The 20,955-nt window shown below is 38.4% G+C and overlaps 1 protein-coding gene across 1 annotated transcript in view; it reads left to right on the top strand.

Annotated features, from left to right (window-relative positions):
• Nucleotides 1-20,955, top strand: part of GABBR2 (gamma-aminobutyric acid type B receptor subunit 2) — a 456,178-nt gene that overhangs the window by 276,266 nt on the left and 158,957 nt on the right. Inside the window, exon 9 of the mRNA XM_059487462.1 lies at nt 18,718-18,798. Within this exon, the coding sequence (XP_059343445.1) occupies nt 18,718-18,798 (81 nt within the window). The remainder of the gene's footprint in view (nt 1-18,717; nt 18,799-20,955) is intronic.

Consider the following 20,955-nt stretch of genomic DNA (forward strand, 5'->3'; position numbering starts at 1 on the left):
CATATTTACACCAGCATTTATCTTCACCCGACTTACACTAAAATGTGGCACATCTAAGCCGCGTCTAAGCCCTAATACCTCAGGACAAATTGTTTTCTGACAAAATGCAACATTGCTCAGGATGCCCCCATACACAGCAGACAGACCACCCACATAAAAAGTGCATAATTCAGATGTAGTTCCAACCTCCGCTCGCTGTAGAAAAAGAATTTACATCAAAACCTCCTTAATTCTGAAGGTACTGAACTGCTCCTGAGATATATTTGAGGTGAATTTCCAAGTCTTACATACTTATTCTTTTTTGCTATGTATAGATATATAAATATTAATTTACCACAAAGAAAGAGCAAAATGACAGTCCAGAAGCTGGGGCATTTATCTAAACTGGGGGATAACTGATTTTGGATCCCTCATCCAGATTCTTCTGAGAGAGAACTTAAACACTTATTTGATGTAACAAGAATGTTCCTGTTACTGATCTAGGATGCTGAGTGGGGCTAGGGGAAATTCCTCTTTCTTGTCACAAAAAAGTATTGGGTCAGATCTAGAATATATCTGCACTGTTAATTATGCCCATATTTGTTTTTTACATTGGTGTCTAGGTCATTGAATCTCCTGGCTAACACAAATGGAAAGAAATGGAAATTATTTAACTTACATTTGAACAGTCATAGACCTTTGAATTACTTTATCAACAGGAAAAGGTACATAATTAGCTTAAACTAGTTAAATGGTAGGAAATGTCAAGAAAAGTCTTAAGCCCAAATATATCAGTGCAACAGGAGTCATGTCTGGCTGATCTCAGTTTTTGTTGTCTGTGTGCTGCACTCTGTTTGTAGAGGTGTAATGACAGCAGGATTATTTTTTGTGAGCAGGTATTGTTTTCTTTAGTGGCCTCTATGAAAACCTTTCTTTCAAACATTTGTCCTTCAACTATCTTCAAAGCTATGCTGCTGCATGTGATAAATTATTGTGTAAGAAGGGAATAATTTATTAGTTCAGTGTTTGTTTTCCTTCACCTTTTATTTGTAAGGAGGTCATCTCAGGAGATGAAACCTGTGTCATGTGTGATATCCATGAAAAATTCAAACAACTTACCCAGATATTTGCATCTGGGTAAGTTGTCTTGAACCACCTTAAAGAAAGATGAAGAAAGTTCCAGAATGAAATTAACCTTATCCTTTGGCATGTGTCTATAGGAAATCAAGCAAATCATACTCTATAAGAAGTGCCTGTCTTCTCAGCTTCTTGACAGAAACCCCAGACAAGGTAGCTGTGATATACACCATACCCACTGAAATTTGGACAGTGGAATCCCACCAAATAATCTTCTAACTAATGAATAGTGTAGTGGCTCTAAAAAGGAGGAATTTAAGTTAAATGGAAATAAGTTAAATGAAGCCCTACCCAGTTGCTTCTTCTGTAGGTTTAAAGGCATCAATCACTTCCCATATAATAGTGTTTAAATAACCAAGTTCAGACACTTATTTTTTACTAGCTTTAGCTCTCAAAAAATAATTTGGTACTGCTGAAGAATAAATCAAACAAAATTAGATCTGAAAATATGAGAATCCTTGCTAAGAAAGCTGAAAAAGCCCAAATTGTGTTTTTTAGTAATGCAAATTGAGATTAAATTAATTTTAGATTCCTCCCTAGCACAACAATTTGGACAGCACAGCAAATCTGAAGACCAGTTCCTAGAATTGGTAGGTATATCACCATGAATGACTTATTGTAGTATGACAAGGGGAAAAAGGAGACTTTACCATCCTAATTTATACTGCCTTGGTGCATAAAGTTTTCTTGTAGAAACTGCAGATCGTGGTGAATGGCCAGCAGTACCCCATCCAGAAAGCAGGAAGCTCTCAGTGAGGTTTTCAACACCAGGCTCTGTTGTACCTCTTATCCTCTGTATGGTGAAATGTGAATGGCAATATTAATCCAAATTTTTCTCCTGTTAGGTTGACTTTAAGGCCAGTTAGGAATGACAATTTGCTTCCAAAAATTGAGCAAATTAGTTTTTTAAATAGATAGTGGTCTGATAATTTGTGTATTTATGATGGCTGAACCAAGGTAGCTGAGTTGGTGACGACCCAACATCCTGTGGAAAGCTGCGACTTTCTTGTGTGTGGTGCCTTATGTCTTCAGCAGTCCTGTGGAATGTGTCACCTCAGGCTAATGGGTAGTTTTGGAGTGAATTTTACAAGCACAGAAATTGCTAGTGCTGTACCTGGGTTTTGGACACTTTGTGGGCTCCCTGAGGCACCTCACTAATTGCTGTGGCTGACTGTGTCCCCTTGTGCCTGTTCCCTGCAGAAAGCCAGTTTGGTACCTGGTCACCTCAGCAGAGATTCCTTTGTCTCTCCCTCTTAATGCATTTGTTACCAATACAGAATATTGTAACAACCACATCTCTAGAGAAATCAACCAACCAACCAACCAACCAGAAAGAACCAAAACCCAAATGCTGTTTGGTGATATAATTTTAAATTTTTCTTTTTAAGAAATATTTAGTAACACTTACTGAATTTTGCTATATGTAGTAATCCTGTTTAACCTCTGGGAAAGTAATTAAATATTTAAGAATTTATATTTTGCATTTGTTAGTTTTGCTTGGCAATCAAATGAAATTGCAAGATAAATTTAGTTGTGGTAAGAAAAAATCGTTTATGCAGTATTTAAACCTATAAGTTGATTTCATTCTTTCTTTGTTTCCACCAAAAATTAAATCCACCAAAAATCGTAATTTAATTTGGAGACAGTTTTTTTTTTTTAAACTGGCTTTAAAAACTTTCTTTTATTTATGATTTCTATAAATCTATAGTAATATAATTTTAGAAAAATATTCTCTTAGCTGGCATGCTCTTACACAAATTTATTGTGATAATTCTGTTCAACTTTATTTTCAAGAGGCCTGTTTTCTTTCTGATGTAGACCTAAATTAGTCATACACAGTTCCTCTAAGAAAATGTCTCCTGTAAGAAGCAGAGAAATTCAGATGGTTTTTCACCACTTCAAATTATGTGTATAGTGCTTTCTTGATTGTTAAATTACACTCTAGGCTGGGTCAAGGTATAGAATAATTTTTATTTTCAAGTGGATGGGAATTAGATGATTTAGAAGCATATTACTGGGTATCAGAGAGCAGGTAATTTTATGTTTAAGCTCAACAAAAGGTTTGTATGGGGTGTAAAGGAGGTTTTTATTAAGAAAAGAAGAGCAGGAAATTGGACCTCTTCAGAACAGATTTGCCCAATTTCTCTTACTGAAGTCATTGAGTAGGTTTTCACAAAACCAGTATCAGCTATTGAAGGAAACAGACAATGCACAAGCTAGATCATGATACATTTAGCATTTGTTTTCAATTGAATGCAATTATCTTTCATCCACAGAGGTTTTTCAGCATGTCCTGTAAAAATCTCCTAAGATATGGAAAGACCCACTGAAGGAAATTAAAACAGTCTGAGAACATCATGTCCCAAGCTAAAAAAAAGAATAAAATTATACATTATCAAAAATGCAGTATGAGTGTATATTTTCTGTTTGTTCATTACTTCATTTTCATATGCAAAATCAGGAAACTCAGAAGTACAGTTTTATAAACAAAAGTCTCAATCTGAGCAGTTATTGCTGTTGTGTTGATGAATTGCCACTTTTGAACTGGACCCGGCTGAATGATACCTGTAACTCTCTCTTTGCAACTCTTCTGAAAAGCCTCAGAATGGTAGAGAATGGTTGTTTTGGTAAATGGTAAAGGGTAAAATAGTTGTTTTGTTTTAAGAAATTTAGATATTACATGAGGGACTTAACAAGTAGGTGGAAGGGTCTGTATGTAATATTTCTTTTGGAGGTATGCAGGCATTAAGGATAAACACAGCTGTCTCTCAGGGCACTCATCTCTCCAGCATTGCCTGCTGTAACCTTTGGCAATGAAGCATGACAAGGCTGTGTCTGTGCCCTCCCATCCTTTCTCTGTGCCTCCCACTACCTTTGCTGCTGTTCACCAGGCTCAGCATGGTTGCCTGACCTGGCCACTGAGCTGTGTGTCCTACAGCTGTACCTGTGTCAGCCTGCTCTCTGATCTCTCTCTTGTCAGATATCCCAGTCTTGCAAAGTAGTTTTGGTATGTTGAAGGGGTGAGGTGGTCACGTGTCAAAGCTGTGAAAGGATTTAGTATTTTCAGGGTAGGAACACGAGCAGAAAAGGACTGTCATTCAATGGCTAGTCCAGAAGAGTCCATGAAGTTTTCATGATAGGTCCACTGTGCCTCCCACATACACACACAAGAAATACCAGAAAACCCATGATGTGCTACCTTTGAATGAAACAGCAGCTTCAAAATCTGCAAGAATGGGGGCATTGTGCACAGGAATGCAACAACTCAAGTGATGCAGCAGGTTGTCATGGTCTCAATACCATTGAGACTTCTGGCCTGAATACCAGAAGTGAGAATTGCTTTCCCTATGAATTGTAATAATCCTATCCTTTACAGCTCAGGGTTGAAAAGCACCTGCAGAAACAGTCCATGAATAGGATACATGGGTTATAGAATCTTTTTCATTTAACTAAGAAACTTCCACTTTCAGTAATATATCCACAGGAGTGTGCCAGAAATAATTCAGCAGAGCAAAGGCAAAGCAAGTTGGTGCTGCACATGGAAAACAGAGGTGCTGCCAAGAGCAGTGCTCTCCCCATCAATGGTGTGATTGAAAAGGAGCCAGCGACTCCTCTTGCAGCTAGGCCAGTGCAGAGGGAGATGCAACACAAGCCCTGTTCTGTTCAGCAGCTGTGTTTTCTCCCATGTTCACTTGTGGTTCTGCTGCAGTGAGAAATAACATGATCTGGTTAAGTGAAAAGTGATTTAAGCAGGGTGGGCTTAAACCCAAGGCAAACCTTAACTAAAGCTCGGCAATATGAGCCATAAATCCTGAGCCTCTGATGTCTCTTCTTCTTCCTGGTACTGGTTCTACTAAAACCGTGGCCAGGACATCTCTGTTCCTTCTAGAAAGCCAGATGGTAACATCATTGAGGTGAGGAGGGCATCAGGAATAAGGAAAAGATTGTAGCTGGAATTTGAAGGTGCCAGATTTCCAAATACACAAGTGCAGATCCAGGGACTGGTCTCACACAAGAAGTGTGATTTCTCATCTCAGATGTGTTTCATATGTTTGTGGCTACTGCTTGCTCATGAGTTTTGACCTTTATTGTCTTACATCCCATGGCTCTTGTTTAAATCAAAGTTAATTAAAACTAGAAACAAGAGATTTGTAACAGATTTTTCTGTACATACCCAAAACACAGGGAAGCAAGAGAACATTTTCACATCTTTTACTGAAAAGAATTAACAGCACTTGACTTGCATTGAGAGCTCCCATGAATCTGTACATGCTATTGCAGAAGAAGGAATTGTTTATAAGACAGTGAATAGACAAAACTTGTGCCGAAGTACTTTTTTAGTACAGTTTCGTACTGAGATTCTCAAAATTTGGGTAGTTAAAGATTTATTGTCAAGTATGTAACTGTATAGATTACCAAGAGATTATCATTCTGTCCCAGTCTTTTTGTTTCTTTTTTTTTTTCTTCTGGATACATTTTATGACTTAAATTTCCATCAAATGCTGTAAATATCAAGGGACTGGTAGCAGTTACTCAGATGCAAATGCACTGAGATTGTACTCACTCACTCACTTCAGGTAAAATTTAAAATCCCTTCTCATACTTTAATTGCTGTGGTTTTGACTTTCAGACTTGTCAGAAATGAAGTTAATGGGACAACTGACTTTTGTAAGTTACTCTACGACTTTGCTATCAGTTTCAGGGAAAAGCTTTTAAAAATGTTTTTAAATGGCTTTTAGCCTTACCTTCTCCCAAAATTCTGCTTCCTCTCAAACTCCAAACTAGCTTCAGCTTTCTTCACCTACAGTTTTAACATTGTCTTAGGAAAAAGGTAAAAAATTATATTAGAACAGTTAGACACCAATCCCTCTCATTTAAAGCACTACAATTTTTTTACTTTTGATCCCACTTGTAATGAAAAACCCATTACATCCATTTTATACAGCAGTTTTCCAAAGTTTTGTGCATCCTATGTGGGTTATTTAATATAATATTTTATGCCCAAATAATTTAAAAATTTCTACAATTCTTTAGTCTCATACTGCAACATTCATACATGAGAAAAAAATGCATACTTCTGCTTTTCTAGTTTTAATCAGCTTTGCAAGGATTTTTGCCTTATATTGTATTTCACTCCTCCAGGCATAAATCCTGTCCTAACGGGACAATGTTGCTGTATGCTATCAATTTCCTGAGCAGAATAGATTCTCTGAAACTACGAGTCTTTTGTCAAATTTTCTCTTAGTACCGGAAGTATCAGTTTTAATTCTGGAAACTTTTAGAGAAGTGTATTTCATGTTATGCACAAATACAATGCTGTGCTTATGCATAAACACTTTTGTGCTCTGGCTGAGCTTTGCCACAAAACTTTATTCCAGAGCTGTCTGTCAGGTGTATTATATAACTGCTCTATATTAATTATTAAATCCATTATTATTTGAAGTAATTATAGTTTAATGTCTGTAGCTTTCCATTGCAGGCTTTTTCTTTTAATGCTAGTCTGCTTCCTGTAGCTATTCAAACCCCAGATGAAGAAATAAAAGGAAAAATAAATCAGAATTTAAAATGAAACCACACAATGATGACGTATACCATATTTTAAGAAAATTTTCAAAGCAATCATTAAAGATGAAATCAATGGGTTTCACTTTAAAACTGTTCTTTGTGTCTTAGACAGTCTTCTACAGTAATTTCTCTGCTTGTAGTAAAATGTTGTTCCTAATTAGTGCTCAAAGGAAATCACTGTTGGACCTTTCTCCTCCTTTTAAAATTTTTTTTCCAGTGGATTAGTACAAAGAGATTACTCAAAACAGGTTAAAACAAATGGAGGTTTGCTGAAGCAGCAGAAAAAATGAGTTATTCCTCTGGAACTTTGACTTTTAGCCAGTTCCAGTTGGAGTGGTTTCTTTGTCTTGAGCATAGGATCAGCTCACAGGTAAAAAAAACCCCAAATCTGACCAAACCAAAATAGTTTTCTTAATGAGTTTTCTTTGCAAAGATTATTATTTTTGAAGGGTTTTCCCCCGTGTAACTTTTAACATCTTTAGATTTTAAAATGAAAAATAATGAAATAGAAGTGGTGATAAATTTTGTAATTCAAGACTAGATTTCATCCTACTAAAATGTACTTGTGGGATACGGTGGAAGTCAAACAACTCTATCAATATGAAAGGTGTGGATCAGGGTCGGCTAAATTCTGAATTGCTCATTATGTTTCAAAACTGCTTTGGTCTCATGCTGTGTACAATTCACCTATATTTACGTAAAAGAATGAAAAAGCATAAAATGGAAATTAATAGAGTGAGAAATATCCTTGTAGGGGTCTCTTGGGCAGGGCTGCTACACAAAACATTTCAAATGATGTTGTTGGAAACCCCGCCACTCCTGTTTTAGACAGCAGCCTCTCGTGAGTGGGTTCCATCTTCTGGATCTGTCTCTTAGAGCCTGTCAGAACTGAGTGGGGCATGGTCATGTTTTCTCCTCTTCCAGTGCTTGAGGTCATGGGGCTTCACAGCCTCACCACCTGCACCCCTCAGCCAGTGCCCCAGGCTCTGGGTCTCTCACACATCTTTACACTCTTACAGCATCCCTCCTCCTGGTGAGTAACCCAAACTTTCCAAACTTCTCAGGTGGCCTCATGGGGACAGACAAGAAAGAGAGATTTTGAAGAGGAATTTCCCAGCAGCCACGACTACTTGTAAAATGCATCTTTACCCATGGCAGGGGTTTGGAACTAGATGATCTTTAAGGACCCTTCCTATGATTCTAAAACACTGAAATTTGCAGCCAGGCACACACACTTTCCTCACTCATAGAATCATGCAGTTCTTGGGTTAGACAGGCATCCTGGCATTGTGTAACACCGCTTGTTCTCTGACTCCCTAGAGTGCAGTCCCTAATTGTAGCAGTGACAAGCCTGTCCCTTATGGGAACAGAGCGTGCCTCCCTGAGGACAGGGAAATCCAATCTGTGATCCCATGAGACTTTTGCATGGGGAGCTGACTGTCAGGGGAAGGCTAGAGCTGGAAAATCTCAAAGTCTCTGGCTTTTGATGGCTCTTAGAGTGACAGCTGTCTTGTTCATCTCTGCAGCAGAAACTGAAAGAGTGATCTAGGGGGGAATATTGCTACTTGGGGGCCTTTGTAGGCTCCCCTATATCTCAGTAAGTGATCACTTGTAGTTGCAGGTTACAGCACAAGTGGGCTTTTTGTTGCTCTAAAGTTTTTCCTGAATTATTCCCCTACAAGTCCTGAGTAAAGTATTTGGAATAAACCAGCCCGGATAACTCAAAACTGCATTTCTTGTACAGGATAAAAACTTTGGCAGCTACTGTACAAATCATAAGACAGGAAAGAGCATAGAATTTGCAGTTTTGTATGAATGCGTTCAGCACTGCCTCAACTCCCTTATTTTCTATCTTAGGATGAGGACAGTGGGAATTCTGCCTTTGGGTTTGACCCTGAATCATGAAGCTCTTCATGAGCTGCAGTGTTTTCACAGGCCACCTGGTGTAATGGCAAGAATGGTTATTCAAGGACATAATGAGTAGCTGAGATCTAACACACATAATATGCACAGCAGCTGCTGCTCTCCTGCGTTTTCAGGCTTGGTAACTGTGAAACTACAACCTTTAAATAACACCCTCTTAACTCTGTAAAACTTTAAGGATGCAGTACATAAGCAAGAAGGCAGAGTATCTTGGTTTAGGGCCTCTCAGCTGGAGCACAGCAGGCACAGCCTGTGGGAGGCTGCTCAGCCTGTGCTGAGCCTCCCTTTGCCAGGGGAGGGGAACACAGCCCTGACACAAGGTGAGGGAAGGCTCCAATTATATAATCATAGGTGTGCATCCAAATGGGCCAAAATGGAGTTTATGTTTCTTCCCTGCATGGTGTGGGATCACCAGAAAGCAGGCATGCCTTGCTAAGTGAAGGGAAAACAGCCTTGCTGGGGGGTGTGATTGTGCTGCCATCCTTTGGTCAAGCACACATCTTCTGCTCTGGGAGACATTTTTATTTCTGTCATGTTGTGCACTTCAGTTTGGTTATCATGTAAGTTAGCAAGGGCTAACCAGCCCTCACAAGAAGTGCATCATGCAGCTCCTCCTGTATGTCTGAGCAGCCACTAAAAACAGTGGCAGAGACTTACCAGCCATGTGCAGGGCAGCTGAAGCTGTCCACAGACCAGGGCTGCTGTCAAACTGTTGTGCTGTGCATCACCACACTGACAACAAAAGCCTCTCTGGGGAAAGGTAACCACATCAGGCTTTTAAGTAACTGATGTGGATTTTTAAATTTGTTTTTTCTACTGCAAAAAATAATTGATATTTTACATTGAATTTAGAATTGTAGTTACATAAGTAATAGGCTTAGGTAGTTGTAGCAAAACATTTCTTTTGGGCATGCACAAGAAAATCAAATGAAATGCTAGAATATTAAGCATACCAGAGGAGGAAAAGGTCACCTTGATGTCCTTTCTCATTCAATCAGAGTATGTAGCTGGGCTGGAGTCAGGGTCATCCAGGTCCCTGGGGACCCTGTCTTTCCTGTCAGGATATCTTCTATCACATCATCTCTCATGTTCATATGGAAAGCTTAAGTGCTGAGCTAGCAGATGGAAAACTGGGCTTAGGTCACTGTCTTGGGTGTCTCGATTTTTAAGCTGCATGTGTACTTTACCCTGGTAAGTCAGAAAAGACTGACAGCAGTGCTATCCCAGTTTTTTCTTCCCTAAATGACACTGCTTGGTGGATTTGATTTAAATTCATGAGTAACTTTTGGCATAACTGAAAAAAAAAAGAAGTCTGGTAATTTCATAATGATTCAAATCTTTCTTTTGCCAGACTATCCTGATAGTGCGCACTGTGCCTATTCAGACTGAGTTTTCAGGACACCTGGGACATAATAATTGCATTTATTCCCCTTGGATAAAAGATGTGGATACACTAATGCTCTGTCATCTTGGGTTTCTTTGGAAACACCAGAGATTTTGAAATGGGTGCAGGACTGCACTCCTGTGGTTTGCTGTCCCTTACCTTTGAATGAGTGCAGTGTCATGGTGTATTTTGAATTCTGCCTCACAGCCTCTGACATTTCAGTGCTCTGAAATCAAGCTCAGGAGGCAAGAGAACGTGGCCACCGCCTCTCTCACTGCCACCTCCACACCCTGCACGGTCCTGCCTTCAGTTCTCCCTCTCCCAGAGAGATTCTGACAGATGGAGCTGCTGCTGGGCCCTGGGCTGCTGCCAGGGGGGTTCTCTGCACATCGGTGGTATCCATGTCCAAACCTGTCACTGCCTGGATGGCCTTTCCAACCTGGGAAGCTCCTGGGAGTTCTCCTGGGATGTCAGCCCAGGCTTGCACAGGCTGATTCGCTCACACACCCCTGCAGAAAATGGACCAGTGTATGACACAACAAGTAATGAAATTGAGTTATCATTTATTAATAGAGCAAATGTCTTCTCATGACTGCGGCCTGTAGTTTTATATGTACAATGTTATTTCCCACTGTAAATTCTGAGTCAAGAAAAGCCTGCTGGGTTTGGACTCTGCCAGGAAGTAACTCAGGATGATAAATGGTATAAATATCAATTTTTGTAGACCAGGCTGCATTTAGATAAATATTAATATTAAATAAGACATGTATAATTACACCATTTGATTTTAAAGAATAATTTATTTTGGCAAATAAACTCCCAGAATGATGAGGATTTGCATTCTCTGAAAATTTAATAAAATAAATAAAAGACAATGAACAGTAAAACAGAACAACCCTTGGCTAGACTAATATATTGCAGCTTTTGCATATCCATGTATCCTAGAATATAAGCATACCATATCCACTTGAATATATATTTTTATCTTTTAATTTACTTACTAGAGTTTATTCAAATTACTGACATACATTTCAGATTATACACTGTGTTATCAGTGAAGATTTTATGCTACAATTATTAAATCCAAGAAAAAGTGTGATCTCATGTGCAGCAACCTCATTTCAAACTACCAAGGACTTTATTAAGCATCCTAAGAAACAGGAACTTCTATTCAGAAGAAATAATGTAAGCTCTGTTCATTTGCTTCAGCACAACTGTTGTTATGCTTCATGGATGATCTGCTTTCATTTCTTTATATTTGTTCATACCTTTCTCAGTTTCCTGAATGAAAGCTATAATGATGGTGTTAATAATTCACATTTAAAGAAATAATTGTTTTAAACATAGTCTTTGTTTTTTATTTCATTATATAGCTCTTTCTTTGATACTTAATATATAAATATCTAATATCTGTAGGTGTTAAATCCATATAAACTATACTACTAAATTTCTATTCAGAGCTAGAAGTCAGTCTAACAAACCAAGTAAGAGACAGAATTATAATAAGGAATGTGAAAACAAAGTTTAAAAAGAATCAGTAAAAATAATTTTTGAAAGCTCATAAAAATGCAAATTCTTGAAATTTTTATAGATTAATCTTCTTGGACAGCAAAATTACTAGATCCTTTTATGAACTCAGGTTATTTAATTATATTTTATGTACTACTTACTTGCTTTGTCCTTTTGACAAAATACTATTACTAACACAGTGAAATACACCCAGGGTTAAGACTCCTTAGCTTTTATCCTGACTCTAAGGATGCCCTGGTTGACCTTTGTGTGGTCTGACCTTTCTGTCTGTTTTGCTTTATGGGTGACTGAAAGATTTATAGCCAGAGAACTGGCTGTGAGGAGTAATTATCACTTGTTATATATACTGCTTTCATAACTCAAGATTTCCTGTATGCTGTGTCTATATGTTTCCAAAGCAATGAAATCTAGGATTTCATAAATAAAATACATAAATAAATGAAGGAAATAGCTATGCTGCAGTTAAAGATGGAAGCAGCATTTCTTAGGGCAAAACAAATTTTAAAACTCTAATTACAAGGGTAAAAACTGTCACAATTCAAATCCTTGCAAAGGTAACATGTTTTTCTTCCTTGAGTCTTTCTTTTCTGGCAGCTTCTGCTGAAAAATAATCTTCTATCTGACCTGACATTTTCTTCCTTATTTGAACTGTGATTCTTAATCTCAGCATTTTTGTCTTTAAACAAAGAAATGGTTGCCTGCGAGTGAATGAAAAAGGTTTTGCTCATTCATTATTTATAAGCTTCTATTGTGATTCTTTTTTTTTAATTGGAAACTTTCAACTGGTGTTGGTTATTGCTGATATGTGATAATGATAACTTAAAAGCTTCTCAGTCCTGTCTAACAAGGATACATTATGAAAGTTAAGATTGCATTAATTTGCTAAGACTTTCTCCATGATCCACAACATGAAATGTTTCAGTATTTATTCTGAAGGAAATTAGCTTTCCTGACTGTTAGCTTCATTCATTATTGTAAAGGCATTTGAGACAGCATTTCCAGTTATTTGCTAGATTGTTATTTCATGAAACGGCTTTCAAAACCAGTGAGACAGGTAGGGCAGGTTAGCAGAGACTTTGCAGGCAATTTGCGCAGGATTTAATGAAATATGGGAAGCGTTCTCAGCTTTGGCATCAGTTTTTGGCCTCCTCCAGCTTAAGGTTTTCTCTGTTTGTGTTTGACCAGTCTTCTTTCCCCGTGACTTTCTCTCTGAACACTCTTGGCCACAGGATTGCTGTCGCTCAGTGCAGCACATCATCTCTTCAGGAGCCTTCCCAGGAGGCCATGGAGGGAATGAGAAAGAAGACCTAAGACCCGTCAGTGACAAGTGATTGCTAGGTGACTGGCAGTGTAAAGTGTTAAAGAAAAGCATTCACTCCTTAAAAGAGAGTGTGAGCAGAAGCTAAATTGGAGAGAGACAAGCCTCAGGACACCATAATGTAATGTGTCAGAGCACCCTTCACTCGCCGCACTAAACATATCAGCAAGTTGCCAGTAGCTTGCTAATGGTGAGCTTTAAGACAAGTCAGGTGTGTCTTTGGAAGTGTGAGTACTTGTGCAGTGGATGATTTTTCATTCATATCTAGGAGACTGATTTGAAATTTGAGATTAAAATCTGTAGTGGTTTAACCCCAGTCAGCAGCCAAACCCTACAGAGCCACTTGGTCACTTGTCCACCAGCAGGACTGGGGAGAGAATTGGCAGAGTAAAAGCATAGAACTCAGGGGTTGACACAAAGACAAGACACTTTAGTAGGAAAAGCAGAAGCCATGCACACAAGCAAAGCAGAACAAGGAATTCATTCGCTACTTCCAGTGGGTAGGCAGCTGCTCAGCCGTTTCCAGGAGAGCACAACCCCATCACATGTAAAGTTTACTTGGGAAGACACATGCTGTCATTTCATCCTCTCCTTCTTCCTTCTTCCCCCACTTTCTATCCTGAGCATGAGGCCATATGGCCTGGAATATCCCTTTGGTCAGTTGAGATCACCTCTCCCAGCTGTGTTTCACCCAACCTCCCATATACCTTCAGCCCCTTGCCAGGTGTCAGTATGAAAAACAGAAAGGTCTTGACTCTGTATAAGCTCTGCTCAGCAAGAACAAAACCATCGCTGTATTATCAACTCTGTGTCCAGCAGAAATCCAGAACACAGCCCTGTATTAGCCACTGTGAAGAAAATTAACTTTACCCCTGCTAAAATCACCAGAAAATCTTTCCAAATTTTAGAGCCATCCTCTTCAGGTATTTCAGCTGCATATGGACCATGCTTAGTTTCACCTGTTGGCAAATTCTTCCAAAATTCTTCTGAGATCTGATGACTAAGTATTCCCTATACTGCCAGCAGTCCTGTTGAGTTGTGATGCATGAATAAGGAGTAATGCTCAGAAACTAAATGGTTCTGTTGTAGAACAAGGTTTAATAATATTGGTTCCTGAGACAGGCTGCTGAGTGCTGATTATGCAGCAAGATTTTCTAAAAGGCTAAGCATCTAATCACTCCCACTGAATTAGGATGGTTAAGCAAAAGGGGCATCTGGAAGACAGTGGGAGAAGGGATTGTTGAACAGAAAAGTTTAAGGGAGTACAGTGATCATTAACTGTGTGGATGAGTAGGAGAGGTTATATAAAAAAATTTTGAAAAACTTTTCAAGGAGGAGTCATCGGGGCAGCACCTTTTTCAGGCATGGTTTTTCAGAATAAACTAAGACCTAGGTACTTTTTAGTAGCAGCAGTACTTTAGAAGGAACAGGAAAGTAATATTAGATATAGCTTCCAGCTATATGTAATATCATTTTTCTTCTGCTTTTAAATCAAGAACAGCCTGTGTCCTCTAGATGAGAAACTTCTGTGACCCTTAGTTTTCTGGAGAATAGTCCATGCTAAGTTTATTAAATTTACTTTAAAATTTACTTCATATTTGTTGGAAATTGAATACTCATCACTCGCTCATATTTCTCTTTGTGGTTTGCATGGAATTCTGAGCTTATAAAGAGCTGCAGTGATATAACAGTGTTCTTAGTTGTGTCAAGCTATGGTAAGCTATGATGAGCTTTGACATCCTTAATCTTCATTTGGAGCCATGTGGTTTAGGCACTGCAATGATGTTAGGACAAACATGTAATTTGGCTTCATTGTAGCACAGACATAGTTTTTGCTTGAGTATATCCAAGCAGACGTACAGAACTTAATGAATGGATATGAACATCAACATACATATTTTTGAAACTTTTTAGGATATGGTGGTTTTTCCGAGGGGCCTTTATAAGCATAAAGTGTACTGGTGCTTATACTGATATAAACATTTTTGTGTTGGCTTAACTGCATCACCCTGAGAGTTATTTGCAGTCAGACTGACATAACTGAGGATGCTATTAGCTTAGTTTTTAGTTAGCTAAGCTATTAGCTTAACAATGAGGGTGTTATTAGATGCAGTGTCATTGAAAGCTAGACAGCATTGTCTACATAGAGGAAAATAAAGGAAATCCATCTGTCCCATCTCTTATGCATTGCAAATGCATTTCTCTCATCCTTAAACACTTTCAGTAGAAACTGTCTTCATGAGGTGTGAATAAGTACACTTACAAAAATGTGGTGAAAATAGAAATTATGACATATAGTGAAAGGAACTGAAACTAAGAATAGTCTCATCTGGAAATTCTCAGTGTAAGTGGATAACAGTCAAACTGACAATCATCATACTGCTGTGCATTTTGGTAAATTTGTTTCATTCAGCTGACATCAGTTGCAGGATTTTTTTTTTTGCTTTTATTCACCAAGAACATGTAACTACCTGATATGCTCTTGAAAATCCTCTGTACTAACTTTGTGAAATGTGAGCTAATTAATTAAGTGATAGTGAGTCAATTTGTGTGGAGTTGCTTAAAGTGGGCTATAAAATTCTGTCATAAAATATGTAGAGAAAAACATTTCAATATACCTGTAAGAGTATCTCATTCTTTGTTGGCAGAAGGCTTTCATCTTGACCATTTAAGTAATCTATTCTGTGGCAATTAATTAACAATAAGAGTTGTTTATAATTCCATGAGAATTATAGGCATAATTTACAGTCACATTTTTCTGGGCCAGTTTTATCTGGGTTGGTTAGTTTTTATACTTTCCTGTCCCTCTGTGAAAGAACAGCTTCAGATTAAAGTTCTGAAATTTCTCCACTTCTGTCATGGTACTGACAAACATTATCTCACAACCACAGTACATTTTCCCTCATATTTTTTTTCTGCATTCTACTGTGAACTTCAATACAATGTCTCTATTAGGATTAGAGAAAGATCTAGTTAAAAATAATAGAAGCACTAGAGAAGGAAGCCAACATCATATTCTGAATATTCTGAAAAGCACTTTGTTGGTGTTTATTTGAAGGAGTTCTACTCTCTCCTGTCCTTTTGTTGTTAACACTCAGAGGTCTGACATATATGAGCTACATTATACAAATACTATACTAAATTTAATAATTCAGAATTTCCAAAGGCAACTGAAGGGAATGGCGCATGGAAAAGTGAGCCTGCAGTCCCATCCTTAGCTGTATTGACTTGTGCAAGAGAGAAGAGAACCACAGTCCTGCCTTCTTGCTTCCTTTAATTAATATTTGGAAGTGGCTTTGTCATTGACCAGCACGTTTGCTTGAGGATCTTAAAAGCCAGCAGCTGTAGTTGTCCTTGCTGGGAGAAAAAGGATCACAAGAAGCCTTTTTGTGTCTTCCCCTCAGCACCCCTGTAATCACACCATAAAACAGATAGTATATCCTTCCTCTCAATAAAAGTACATTTTATTTCTCTCACAGACTAATTTCCACAGTAGTCACTGCTTTAGGATATCAAATATCTTTATGGCTCTTCTTGACTTCAATAAAGTGTGGCATGTCCTCTATGAACTGTCCTTTCCTGTTGGTAAGGGACAAGGTATTGATCATGTTGTTTCCTGGTAGTAAATATTGGGTTTCTTGGTAGTAAATATTGGGGTTTTTAAACTCATTCTTGGGTTTCTAAGTCCACAAATCGTGCCCTTCAGGCTGCTATGGAAGGTTGTTTCTCTAAATACTGAGGTCCATTCCTACAAGGGTTGGGTCCTGGTACCCAGGCTAGCTAGTTATAGGACAGGCACATTCTCAGCGTTACTTCACCTGTGAAGGAAACCATATAAGAATTTATAAATGTTGAAAAGAAATGGCGTCATCTGTCACATGAAATAATCACAGAAAAACTTCCTTAATTTCAGTACTGTAATCAGACATGGGTTTTGTGCATTTTTCTCCACCTGTTATGTACTTCCTACATCTCATCTAGCCCCAGTAAATTCTCCATACACAAATGGTTGCCGAGCAATTACTCATTTCCCTTCTCATCAGAGCTATGAGGCTTCAGCCTGTTGCTGTGAAGCTGGGCCTAGACCAACACCAAGGTGTGTGTCATCCCCTTTTGCTGTCAAGACATGCTGTGGACTATCTGGTATCTAATATTCCCACCATTTTTCAATATGCGTCCTGATGTTTTTCTCTCTTCTCTCTAGGTTGTGTTTTGATGTTTTAGATCTACAGGTAACAGCTGTCATGCTACAAATACAAATGGAAGTAGATTGGTTCTGGTTTTCACATTAACCATTTTAGCTTTTAGATGACTACTGGGAATATTTTATTTGTCAATAATTGATTAGTTTATCTATTTCACAGTGAATGTTTCATCTGTGACAGAAATTATAAATTTATCTTCACTTCTAAAGTGTGTGATACCATGCGGATGGGCTTTGTCCAACTGCTGCTGGACACCAGGGGATTTTGCTTTTACTCCAAACTAGTTTTAGGTCCATCCAAGTGGATCATAGTCATGGGAAAGGCAAATAAGTCTTCAGAACTGCAAACTTCAGCTCTTGATGGGTGTGCAGTAAAAGCCTAGGACCCTCTGTCAGATTTGCAGCCCAGTCTACAACTTCTTGTAGATAATTTAAAAAATATAACAATAGATATAACAACATAACAACAAAAATAGTAGTTTGTGTTAAGGAAATTTTGCCTCCTGTGAGCTCTCAGATAATTGTGTTAGTCAGACTGTAGATTTTACCAACATGGAACTAGATGCTCTATTCAGCAGAGCTGAACAGGCAAAATCACTTTGAGTGAGAAAGGAGAAAAGGTTAATGTGGAGCTGTTGGGTGAAATAGTCTTTCCAAATTTGCCATCTAGCTCAAGATCATCAGCTCCCAAAATCAGAGTCACAAATAGGGTCATGAGCTCGGAATTTAAATGTAAATTGGGTTGCGCATGCCCAGACAGAAAGGCCTGAAAGGAAATCTTTGTCTCTGCTGAGCCAGCTTTTCAAAGAAATCTTTAGCCAGTGGTTAAATCTTTAGCCTGGGGTTTGTAAGTCTCATCAAAATGTAAAAGTTTTAGTGTAAAAATGATAATTCAGTAAGCTCTTGCACTTGAAAACCATACCAAAAGCTCAACAAAAATAACAGAAAATAATTGATGCCAGATGTTATCAAAAGTGTGGGATAAATGCATGCCAGAGATCCAGGTAGAGTGGCCAAGGCAGCAAACAAACAAATTCCTCTATCTGCATACTCTGTTCTGTCAGGTACAAGAAGGCCATGGATGTGATGGCAGTCCCAAAATACCAGATGAGGCTAACCGTAAAATTTTAACTCAAGTGCACGTTGGCTTTAATTATATAAGAGTGTGTTTTGCAGTCAGGGCACTAATGAGTTGCTAATTCTCACTCAGAGTAAGAGATTTGATTCCCAGCATATCTGCTAACTGGCCAGCCTGCTCCATAGTGGGGGGAGCCTGCCACCATGACTCTCCTGGGAAATACTTCACAGAGAAAGATGTCCTAGTTGTTTAAATGGGAGGGGAATGTGTGACTTAGCTGTGCGTGTTCTCCCAGTAAAAATGTCCTGCATAGTGTGAGCCAGTAAGAAACTCTGTGATCTTTAAGCTGGAGATGACTGTGTCCAATAGAAATTTCCTGATTATGTAAATGATTCTTAAAAATGCTTTACATTTCTTTCAAGTACCAGAAATGTTTACTTTAATGATGTTAGCTGTCTGGCATTCTGATTTAATTATCCATGCCTTATTCTTTCATATTTCTTTTCCTTTTGACACACTGTCAAAAAAGAAAAAATCAGTTAAATAGTTGAGAACATGTGAACTACCGTAAACAATCACTCTTGTTTGTTTCTCTGCAGAACAAAAAGAAGTAAAGGTGGGAGAATACAATGCTGTGGATGACACATTGGTAATAATCAACAACAGCATCAGGTTCCAAGGTAGGAAACAAAACTGGAAAGAGGTACAGGAGTGATACAGATAGCTATATGTAGCTTGTAAGACTATGTGCTCTTAAAAAACTGTTTTAGGATTTTTAATATCACATTTGTGACACTGTAGAAAGTAAAAGAGAAAAAATACTTTAAAAATAGAATTCTGAACAGAAAATTGCAGTGTTTTGATATTGTATACTTGGTTTTAATCTCAATGATAGGGCAAAATCAAATTTGTGTGTGTCCACAAATGATCTTTGATATTTCAAGAAGCAGGTTCTTCACCAATAAATGATGTTCTATTTCATCCCCATTTCCCACTCCCACAGCTCATCTCACCTGAGGGCTGCTCTCATGTTCTGTGTTTACAGATGTGAGGAGGAGGTAGTTGTTTTTCTTTGGGAGGTGCCTGTTAGGTAGCTAGAAAATAGGTTTTCAAATTACCAAGGCTGGCTTTAACATGGCCCATGGGAAACAGGGCCAGAGAGGGTTTTCAGACCAGCAGCATTCTGAAGCTCCACAGCAGGCATATTGCATTTCTTGCTGTATCTCCCTGCCATTTTTTATCCCATGCTGCTCCAATATAACATGGGGACTTTCCCGGCCCTCAAACAGATGGAGTGCAAGCATACCCATGGTTTTAAGAACCCATGGTCATGGCAGCCAGGTGTGAGCTGAAATGAGTTTTAAGGGTGTCTCCTGATGAATATAGACATATACATTCTTTTCAACGCTAAATTTTAAGATTTAATCTTGAGCTCTGCTATGGTACAGTTAAGTGAGAGGAAGTGAAGTTGGGTTTGTGAGTTCTGTGTGGTTTTCCCCTGGGATTGGTGAGGTGGATGATCATCAAGCTGTTGTACTATTGTACTCTACTACACCTTTCTCCAATGCCCCAACACCCAAGGTTTGCATGAGCATGGGTGGAGTTTCACTGCAGTGATATAATTCATGGCTACTTGTCCATCTGCTGGAGCTGTCCATCCTTCCTTTTGATCTCCCTTGCTGGACTTAAAAGAGCACAGATACACAAACTTCTCTCACATCTCTGGGAATGAGGCTTTGGAAATGAAGAGTACAGAATTTGTCCCCCCTGCCACAGTCTGGAAGCAACAGATTATTTTTGCCGCAAGGAGGAACTAATTATGTGGTTTAATATTGATTCAGTCTATTAATTTCCAGAGAATATATGTAGTATGAATCAAGTTACAGGAGAGAGCATTTGTTCATAACTTTTTGCCTTCACAGACAGTACATGATGGGGAAAAGTCTCTGTACAGTCTTTTTTCAGGACAAGACTGCTAAGTCTTTTTCTGACCACTTCTGAAGGTGGTCTTTCCACCCATAACCTGTCTTATGGTATTCTTAAGATGTATTATGTGACTCACAGGGACTCTTTTCCTTTGACTCATCTTAGCTGTTCATTGAGACAGCTGGATATTCAATGTGGAAGACACTGACTTCCAGTCAGTGGAAGCCTAGTAGCTTTAAGTATTTAAAATAGAGAGTAGTAAAAATGTTCCTGTTTAAACCATTGGACAAAATTCCACACCAACAGGATTGAATGGCTACTGCACAAACAAGTAAATAAATTTTGTTGACTCACTGTGTGTTTATATTTAATAAATACAAACCATCAATGTACTCTGTAGAGTGTAGAAGCAGTAGGGTGAAGCTTTATTTTTTAGTGTTAGTTCTTAAATCAGGCATGTATTTTATTGTTTTTTTGGCTTGCTAATTGTCTAATTTTATGAATTTCCATGGACTGTAAATACATGGAAATTCATAAAATTTGTGGAGGGAAAGAGGAAAATCTCAGGTACTTTTCTCCAATATTAAATCAACAAATGGACCCTTCACTGTCACTTTTTTTGTGAGCATCTAAAGGAATTTTTTTTCTGAAAAGTTGGGCATAAAGGACAAAGGATAGCCAGTTTCCATGGCCTGAATCCTTTCAACTTAACGCTTAAAGGTAATGCTATTTTATTGTGTAAATCCTCAAATATTCTTTTAGGTGCAAGGCAGAAGAGTGGCTGTAAAGTTTAGCCATGGCAGCTGCTAGTCAGGTACTCGCAGTTCCACTTCTGCAGCCGTGCTGTGAGAGGAGCTGCTCAGCCCTGTGGCCCTTGCAGCCCCTTCGGAGATCTGATGCAAAAGAAGAGG

The sequence above is a fragment of the Ammospiza nelsoni genome, chromosome 1 (genome assembly GCF_027579445.1).
Source record: "Ammospiza nelsoni isolate bAmmNel1 chromosome 1, bAmmNel1.pri, whole genome shotgun sequence".
NCBI lineage: Eukaryota > Metazoa > Chordata > Aves > Passeriformes > Passerellidae > Ammospiza > Ammospiza nelsoni.